At 42.6% G+C, this 9,626-nt stretch overlaps 1 protein-coding gene across 1 annotated transcript in view; it reads left to right on the plus strand.

Annotated features, from left to right (window-relative positions):
• The window catches only part of LOC109294477 (otoancorin-like), a 44,336-nt gene extending 37,997 nt beyond the window's left edge, over positions 1-6,339 (plus strand). Inside the window, exons 16-19 of the mRNA XM_019512859.1 lie at positions 981-1,078; positions 3,062-3,254; positions 5,383-5,475; positions 6,079-6,339. Of these exons, the coding sequence (XP_019368404.1) occupies positions 981-1,078; positions 3,062-3,254; positions 5,383-5,453 (362 nt within the window). The 3' untranslated portion in view covers positions 5,454-5,475; positions 6,079-6,339. The remainder of the gene's footprint in view (positions 1-980; positions 1,079-3,061; positions 3,255-5,382; positions 5,476-6,078) is intronic.
• The last annotated feature ends 3,287 nt before the right edge of the window (positions 6,340-9,626 follow it).

Here is a 9,626-nt window from a genome sequence, read left to right on the forward strand (position 1 = left end):
GAGGGATGTGGACAACATGGAGAGGGTCCAGAGGAGGGCCACTCACATGATCAGCAGGCAGCAGGGCAGGCCTTACAAGGAGAGGTTAAGGGACCTGAGCCTGTTCAGCCTCCACAAGAGAAGGCTGAGGGGGGATCTAGTGGCCGTTTACAAACTAGTCAGGGGGGACCAGCAGGCATTGGGGGAGTCCCTGTTCCCCCGAGCACGCCAGGAGTGACAAGAAATAACGGTCACAAGCTGGCAGAGGGTAGATTTAGGCTAGATATCAGGAGGTGCTACTTCACGGTCAGGGCAGCTAGGAGCTGGAACCAACTTCCAAGAGAAGTGGTGCTAGCTCCTGCCCTGGGGGTCTTTAAGAGGAGGCTAGATGAACATCTAGTACTCTTTCCTGCCATGGCAGGGGGTCGGACTTGATGATCTGCTCAGGTCCCTTCCAACCCTACAAACTATGAAGCTTCCTTTGCCAGTGGGCATTGTCTGCATCATAGAGTCTTTTATTTAGAGCTTTTGGGGGTGGTATCCTGTAATTCTGTATTGCAGAGAACAGCACCACAAACTTCAGTTATTGTATCATTGCTGCACGGATGATGTTTGCTTGTAAAGTAATGGTATAATTCTTTATTTGTGTCTTGTGTGCTCCAGATGAGCCTTCTTGTCAGTTGGTTTGTGGTGTTGGAATACAATGAAAGAAAGCAAGGGGCAGGAAGGAAATAACATATTTGCCTTTAAATTATAACTTGCTAATTTAAATTACAATACGCCTCTTAAGGTTAGGATCCTCAACCTCGAGCACTTATATCAGGGCAGTGGGGCTCCTTTTTTCTATTTGATATGGGAATTATGATTTCCCTTTGTCTTAATGGGAGCTATTTTAAGAACAAATACTGTCTAAGATGTATTAGTACTTGAAACACATTTGCCTAAAACTCCCCCAATTAAAAGAATATCAACTAAGTTCTATTCCTGTTGCATTTCTGTAGGTGGCTTGCATGAAGAGGAATTAAAAGCTCTTGATAAAGACCTTATGCCATACTTCCAGCCAGCAGCAATAAGACATATACCTGCTGAAATTTTCAAAGTAAGTGCTCGGTTACTGAAGAAGTGAAATTTTCCATCATTTTTATTCTGTTATAAATAAACTGCAACACTAATTTATGCTTTATTTGGGGGTTTCAGCACAGAGGTTTCTGTCTTGTTTATTAAGTGAGAGGCAGTCAAATGTATGAAACTTTAACTTTCAACTATATCATTTGTTTGTGATGCCCATAACATGTGTCAAACTGGTTGTATTTATATTTAGTATGAAATGTATTCCAAGGAAACAGCATTAACAAACGGTGTAAAAATCCAGCCTGAGGACAGGGAGGTCAGATGGCTTATAGCAAGGTCTATCTCTGTGGATTCAAGGTTCTGGTCATCTTCTCCTTTATTTATTAAAAGGAATTAACTTTTTCACCAATACAGTCACAGCTGCAAACTGACCTGTTGGTTACACTCAGGGTTTTTTGTTAACCCTGAAATTTGATGCAGCTTTCCAGAGCAGCATTTCTCCCCCTGAAATAAGTGCAGCTGAGTTCGGAATTGGTACATCTGACTTCATTGAAATTGTACCTGTTTGCATAAGTACCAAATGTGACCCAGATTCTAGAATGTGAATGCTGAGGTCACTGACCTAGGCCCTGTGTATTTGACTCAGAGAGAAAATTGAAGCTGTCCAAACCCCTCCACTTCAACAGTTCTGTAAGGAAGAACACATGCACCAAGCAGATAATTTAACTATATAAGCCTCCATAAAAAAAGACACACTCCTTGAACACTAGCCATTCTATACAGCATCTTTGACAGCTCAGATGAAGTCAGCAGCTTTCTCCTATACTATTGCTCTTAGTTCTGGACTGGTGAAAATCTGCAGCAGAGTTTGAAGGTATTCTGTAGACTCTAGAGGACTTTTCCCAACTCCTAGCAATGTGCTAGATTTCTGACAAGGAGGATATTTCTAAAGGGACACACCACTACACAGAACAGGCAGTGGTTTTGTTCCCACATCAGCTTCAGGAATTTAGAAGGGCATTTGTCTTTGACCAGGTTTTGTGTAGCTTCAGCTTATGTTGTCGTAGGGTCCTCTATATTTAACAAGACAGATGGGTTATGGATTCATTCACCACTTTGTAAATGCCCCCACAGGAGTTTGCACAGCTTCACAGAAATGCAGACTAGTGAAACTATCAAGTTTTGACACAGACTTGGCCAAAACCAATTCAGGACAAGAAAGGGGTTGATTTGTGGCTTGCCTCTTTTCTAAAAGAAATTTGGCCCTTTATCCAAATAGAACTTGGCTGGTTCACTACAACAACAAACACGTCTTGCTACGTAGTTGGGCTAGAACTCTTCTAAATGCTGAATGTTAGCAGTTATCACTCAGGGCAATACAGCATGTGCTGTAGATGAAAGTTTAGAGCAATGTAAGATAACTGCTCTAATACTGTGATTACCACATTCCATTTTTACAACAAGAATTAATATGACCAAACTTGGAAGACTTTCAGTTTAGAAGGAAAAAAATAATCTGGTAGTAAAATAATAGAACATCTTCTCCTTTTATTGTTGCATTGGCAGCAGAATAACATGTCACATGCATCATATATAGTGAAGGATGGGGAAGCCGTAGAAGCCAATATAAGCAGAAAGAAACAAAAATGCATTAGGATGCACTAGAGCATCAGTCTTTGAGCAAATCCCAAAATAAGTGGTTTGAAAATGAGACTCCAGAACAATACTGGATTGTTAGATACTTTCAGTGTATTGCAAGAATATCCATATTATCTCCACCACAGAAGCAGGGAGAAAGGTGAAGGATACATGAGTGGTCTTTGAAGCAAACAAATGGAATTAAAAAAAGAAAAAGAAAAAAAGCAGCAGTATTGAGCATTTATATAGCAATGTAGTGTATTTGGCCTATTTGGCTTTTTCTCCCTTTCTAGCTATAAGACAGTGTGTATCTCCAATTCCAGGTAATGTAACAGATCTCCTAAAGCAATTTTTCTGATTCTTATTCCTCAAGGCACTCTCCCCAGAACAAATAGCAAACCTTGGCCCTGAGAATGCAGCCATGGTTACCAAATTGCAGAGCCAGTCTCTCAATGCATTGCAGCTTCAGAGTCTTCAGCTGGCACTAGATGGCGCCAGGACCAGCATCCAAGATGCACAAGACGGTGCAGGCACCACTCAGTCAATGCGTACCCCAGCCTCAAGCTGTGAGTAATCGCTCCTTCTCTGTCCCGAGAGGCATGGGCATCTGCATTCTGTAGGGATATCAGGATCTCAGGACAAGTCAGGCCCTTATTTTGGACTCGTATCTTATTAAAAAGTCTGGCTGGCATGTTTTAACATGTGGCTGTAAATCAACAATCTAATAGTGGTCCTATTTTTCTAGAGTGGCCACGTAGTACAAACAACTCTTGTCAGCTTCAGTGGAAACTTTGGGCAGTCAGCTGTCTGGAGGAGGGAGGCAGTTATTTCTTTAGTTGCATAAGTACAAATGTAGATGTCTAACTTCAGGCACTAACATCAGAAAATGTTGGCCTCTACTTTTTCAAGACACAGTTAGGAGAAACTGAACCATGACCATCATCCTAGGCAGGTAGTTTTTTCAGCTGACCACTTTCAGTAGCAGAGAAAGTGTTACCTGCATATTGCCACACATACGGTATTATTTCCTACCAGGAAAATCAGACATCGTTTCACAAAAAATACAGGTCTGGGAAGCAGCTTTCCCACCTGAAAACTGCACATTCCTAAAACCCCCTCTGCCTGTCTTACACATGAGCTATGAGGCATGTCTGCTTCAGCTGTCACTAGCCTCATTGCAAGCTTCCTCTGCATCTCACATGCGCAGGCAGCATTAATCTTGTCAAATCTCACTCTCATATTGAAGAGAGTAAATCCTACCATTTCTTCATCATTTAAAAAGCAGTAGTGAGAGCTGGGCTTCCATATGGACAGTTGGGATGATACGAGATGAATATACCAGCCACAAGAGATAGGAAGTCCCAGGTAATGTTTACAGTGAAACCCTGCAGGTAGTATCATGCCATGCTAATAAATGGCTCAGTGATTCTCAACCAAGGTGCCATGGCATCCTGGAGTGTTAAAAGAGCCTTTTAAGGGTGCCACACAATATTAGCACTCTAGGTGTGCAGAAAATTCATAAGAGAATGATTCACAAGAAAAGCCCAGCAATTTCAAATGCATAGTGTCAAACCATTCTGACCTGATATGGTCTTTCTGAGTTCTTTGCAAAAGAAGAATTGCTCTGTTATTCTTCTGTGGTCAAAAAATCAATGGAAATGAAGAACTGGCATTTTCCAAGGTATGTCTAGAGTTTAAAATGGTTGAAAACCACTGAAAAAGCTGATGTAAAATACAGTCTAAAAAACCCATTTTCTGCTACTTCCTTCCCATATTCCTGAAAGATTTATAGCCAAATCATGCTCGACCTCATTTTGGTCTCCCCTGAAAAGACAGGGATCCTAAAGAGAAGCTCATCTCACAGAGGTGGCAATGGGAGGGAGTAATGCAGGGGGTAACACTCCATCAGATAGTGTTTAGACCATTCCAGTAATTTTCCTGCCATTTCCACCCTGTTTGGGGGAAGGCCACACAGGATATGGGCTGCAGTGACTGGATTATTAATCCTCAGGACCAGGCGCAAAATTCATAATTTAGAACACAGCTCTTTCAGTTGGTTACATTCACCCAGCTGGTGTCAAAGAGCATAAGTTACCTCTCTAGCCTGGCTCTCAGCCTGTTGCCAAAAAGAGTCGATGTTCCTGGTCCTGCTGACACCCTTCTTTCTAGGTTCCTCCTGAGACATGGACAGGAGGAGGGTGGAGCTCCGTGGGAGCACTTCCAGGGGAGATGCTAAGTTGCCACTGACAGCTGCTGAGTTGCTTTTGCTGTCACTAGAACTGACCTTCCTAGAACTAAGGAAAGGGTGTTTTCAGTATAATCCCCTTATTTGTGCAACCTGTTCCTGCTGCATTGCCAACCAAAGAAGTACTTTCCAAATCTTCCCAGCATAGCGGAAAACTCAGCTGCTAAATCAGACTTTTCATTCCTTTCATGACAGAATTATGGGGACTGCCACTCTGGAGTGAGGAAGACTCTGCTACATTGGACTTGTGGGTGTTAAAGTGACATTATGCCACAACAAGGGATCTCTTTGAACAACTGGATCTAACAGAGTGATTTAGATTCTTAAAACTGACTCCTCCACTTTGGGGATGGGTTTGGATTCTTTACTGGGAGAATCTGATAAAGCCCAACAGTGCTAGACATAGGCCACGCAAAGATCCTAAGATAAAAAACTTTTCCGTTTTTCAGGTGCTGATGGCTTCTCTGCTGGCTGCAGTATTTGGTTGTGTGCTTTGTTTATCCTTCATCCCACTTTCTGAATCAGTGGCTGTCAAGTTTGCTGTAAGCATAACACTTTGTGTTAAGCCATCTTGGATACCACATTTGTAACTGAGTAACACGGGAAAATGAGAATAACTTGTGTAGGAGGTTGAAATTAGCACTAGGTAAAAGTTCGTGGAAGACATTGCACAGCAGGCTTGTGCATTCAAGCTGGATCTTGCAAGCAGAGGCAGAAATCTCCCTGTCAGCAGTAGTTTGGTAGTAGCCAAAACTGTATCCCAGAGTGGTCCCCTCTTTGCTTGAGAAGACAGCTGTTCTTGAATAACTGCTCCTAATTACAGTGTTGATTTGTATGTCTATACTGGAGATTGATTTAAGGAAAAACAGTTCATGTAATCATTGCTGTAAGACTGACCTCTACCGAGCTGTGCATCTAAGATTCACTGATTTTAATTTGATATAATACATTGACTAGATTCAACAGTCATTGCTGCTTTGATGTCCTGCCACACAAGCTCCTATTTCAGATGTAACTATTAATATTCACTGGATTTTTCCCACATTAGTAGATCTAACTTAACTGGAGCACTGATAGACTAAGTTCTAATTTGCTCCCCTGTTGTATATTTAAAAATGTTAATACTTTGTTTGTTTGTTTTCTAGTGGTGTCTGGATTTCCTGTGAGTTGATAGAACAACTTGTTTAGAAACTCAATCAAGCTACCCAAATCCAGCAGAGAGAGCTCCAGCTCAACAAAAATTATGGTGCTGAAAGTCTCTGTGATGTTTCAGTGCAAGAGTGGTTAGCTCCTTAAAAGCAGCTAGTTATTCTGGCAACATGATATGAAGGATAGAATCATAGAGAGGTAGGGCTGGAAGGGACCTCTAGAGGTCATCTAGTCTAACCCCCTGGTCAAGGCAGGATCCTCCCCATCCAAACCATCCAATACAAACCATAATCTAAACTCTACAGAAGCTTACCATCAATCTTGACACAACACAGACCGAGCACCTGAACCAGCCACAGGTAAAGCAGGGGAACCACAGCAGCCAACTTCTTGCTTCTATGAAATGTTGTCAATATACGCTCAATAGATCCTGGGTAGAAGGCTATGCCCCTTGCAAAAACTCCCACAGTCCATACCAATCTGACTATGGGGTAATATTCCTTCCTGACCCCAAATGTGACCAGTCTGACCCTGAGCAGAGGGGCAAGACCCTCTAGCCAGGAACCTCCAGGTTTAGTCCCAGCAAGAGCATTTGTACACCCCAAAGCCCCAGTCTTGGCTGTAGCCAGCACCCAGTGCCTCTAGAAAGGCTTAAAAACACCCTGACACATGTGACAGAAAAGGGGGGGAGGGGCAGGGGCAACCAGAAAAGCCCAAAAGCATGGGAAATACCCATAGTAGAACATAAGCATAGCTATACCTAGATCATCCCTGATCAGTGGCTGTGTCCAATCTCCTCTTGAACACCTCCAGTGATGAAGAGTCCACAGCTTCCCCAGGCAGTCTCTTCCACTGCCTTGCTATTCTGACAGTGAAGAAGTTTTTCTAGATATCCGATCTAAACTTATTTTTCTTCAAATTTATGCCATTGGTCCACATCCTTTTCTTCTGTTGATTTAGGACACCTCCAAGCCTTTATCATTTACAGATTTGGTGGTATCTGATGTGCCTTATGAGAAGACCAATGCAGGTTTCAGATGTATTCATATATTAAAGAGGAATATGAATGGTGCTGGAGACTGGGTACAGGAAATTAGGCAGCTGGTATGATATGGCCACTGTTTTTGTATACTATAGTTGCTTTGTTGTATCCATCTATTGTCTCTTCTGTTATACTTGGACTGTAATTCCTCTGGGTATAGTCTGTCTTTTTATTGTGTCTGATTAGTGTCTGACAGTAGGGGATGCCACTGGGGTCCCTAGGTGTTATTATACTACAAATAAATAGAATCTCTCATCTCTAGGTTGCTGGCTGAAATCCTATCCAGTAGTAATTAAAAGTTGGTACCAGGGCCGGATTATAACATGCTATGTCAAACTTAAGAGGCCCCATAGCATTATCAAAAAAAAAAAGTATTATTTTAACAGAAAGGACAAATAAAATAGAAATATTAAAGATTTATATTTGCATGTATACATAGGCAAACGTGCAACAAAAAACTAATAATCTAACTAAAACATATATCTTGCAATAAGCCTATTTGTATTATCAGTGACAACACGTAGGGGGTGCACGGGGGTTCAGGGGAAAAGCGCTGGTTCACCCCTTGTCAGGCTGCACTCCATGTTTAGCCAGTGGGCAGAGGGGCAGGTAGGAGAACAAGTGTCCCCCCCTGCAAGTAGTGGCTGGGGCGTGGGGCTGCCAGCAAAAGCCCGCCACCTGCAGGACTTCTGAAAGCGGCACAGCCATTTTTTTGGTCGGTGAGATCAGCCGTGGGGGACCCTCCCCCCGAGTGGTGAGATCGGGCCCCCCACCCCGGTCAGTGGGATCGGCTGCCGGTCAGTGACTCGTGTCGGGGGGGGGAGGGCATGTGCCCCCCTGACTGGAGGCACCAATCACCCACGTGCATTATGAAGTACTTTCAAGTTAAAGTACTTTATGATTTCTTAATTAGCATATATGAAAATTTTTAATCTACAGCAACACGAGCTATTACACAGATCAGCACACACAGTTTCTCTCACACGCGCACGTACAGTCAGTCTCTCTCTCACACGCACACCCCGACTTCTGGGTCTGGGGTGTCCCGTGCTCCCACGGTCTGGCAATGCAACCACATGGTGCTGGAGCAGCCCGAAAGGGGTGGCAGGCAGAGACTTCTGGTTAAGGGGGAGGGGGCTGGGGTGGGGGTGGAGCACCCCATGCCACTGTTCTGTGTGCAGTTGGGACCGGCTGCCACTACCCTCCCTTCCTCACCCCCCGCAAGCTCTGCAACTGGCAGTAGTGCTGGTTTAAAAAAAAAAAATGGTGTTTTAAAATTTCCAGCACGTGCTCTGTCCCGAGCGCATTGGATTTGTGAGGTTTTACTGGGGGGAGTTTCCTATTTAAAGGCCCCTCATAAATGTGAGGCCCTAAGCTGTAGACTTAGCTCGTGCCTAAATCCAGCACTGGTTGGTACCATTTATTGGCTTCTATGAAATATAGTTCCTGGTGGTTCTGTGTGTACAGCACAAAACTATCCATGCAGTTGGCACTTGGCAATACTATTAGTGTCTCGCATAACTGGCCAAGAATTGAAAGGGCCATGGAGACCTGGATTGCTATCTTCATCTTTAGAAGTGGGGCAGTGAAGTGAAGCAGATGAATGGGGAAGCTTGCATGACTGCTAATATGGTAGTTCTTCTGGGATTGACTACAGTCCCCAGGACTGTCAATCCTGCCTTTTTCAGAAGCATTGCATCGACAGTTGTAATCCACTCCAAGTGTTTTATCAACATGTGACTCCTGTGTCCAGTAGTAAATGAAAAAGCCTTCATGACAATTGTAATATTTTAAGCAGTCAAAAGCAGATTAATTAAAAATCTCTAGCAGGTGTAAGCCTTTTTTCTGTCTCCCTTGCACCTTTTGCTGCCTCGATTTCATGAAGCACATATTCATTGTGCCATTGCAAATGTCTGTCTGGACACTTACAGTGTCCTTTGTAAGTACATTTAAACAGAGAAGACAATACAGTAAAAAAAATACTGCTATTCCTTTTAGGTTGTAGTATAATTATAGTAAATAGCTACCATTGTTGCAGTTGTTACACATTTGTTTTTTTGGTGTAGCACGTAAGATATCATTTTTCCCCTTGAGTTTTTCTTGCATGAAAATAGTAGATTGTTTAAATACATACAATCTTTTTTTCCCCCAAACCTAGCAAATATACTTTAAAACCTTAATAGCTTCTGTGGATCAATTGTACTATAAAGATTCAGCTGTTTAGTCACATTAAAAACTTCTACCTCAATTAGATGTGAAAGCACTGAAAGCTTATTTGATTTTTTTGGAACTTACCTGACTTGAATTCCACACACCTTTCAATGGAAAGGCAGAAGAAATATTTTCATACACAAGATAACAGTCAGCGCTTTCAGTTCAACTTGGTTATGAAAAGTACGTACCTTAAAGTAGCTTCACCAAGAACTTCAATATCTTTAGCAAATGAAAACACTGTCAAAGTACCTAGACAATTCTGTTTCTGGTTATATCAATAGAAGTTTC

This window comes from Gavialis gangeticus, unplaced genomic scaffold (genome assembly GCF_001723915.1).
Source record: "Gavialis gangeticus isolate Ggan-Ray unplaced genomic scaffold, GavGan_comp1, whole genome shotgun sequence".
Taxonomy (NCBI): domain Eukaryota; kingdom Metazoa; phylum Chordata; order Crocodylia; family Gavialidae; genus Gavialis; species Gavialis gangeticus.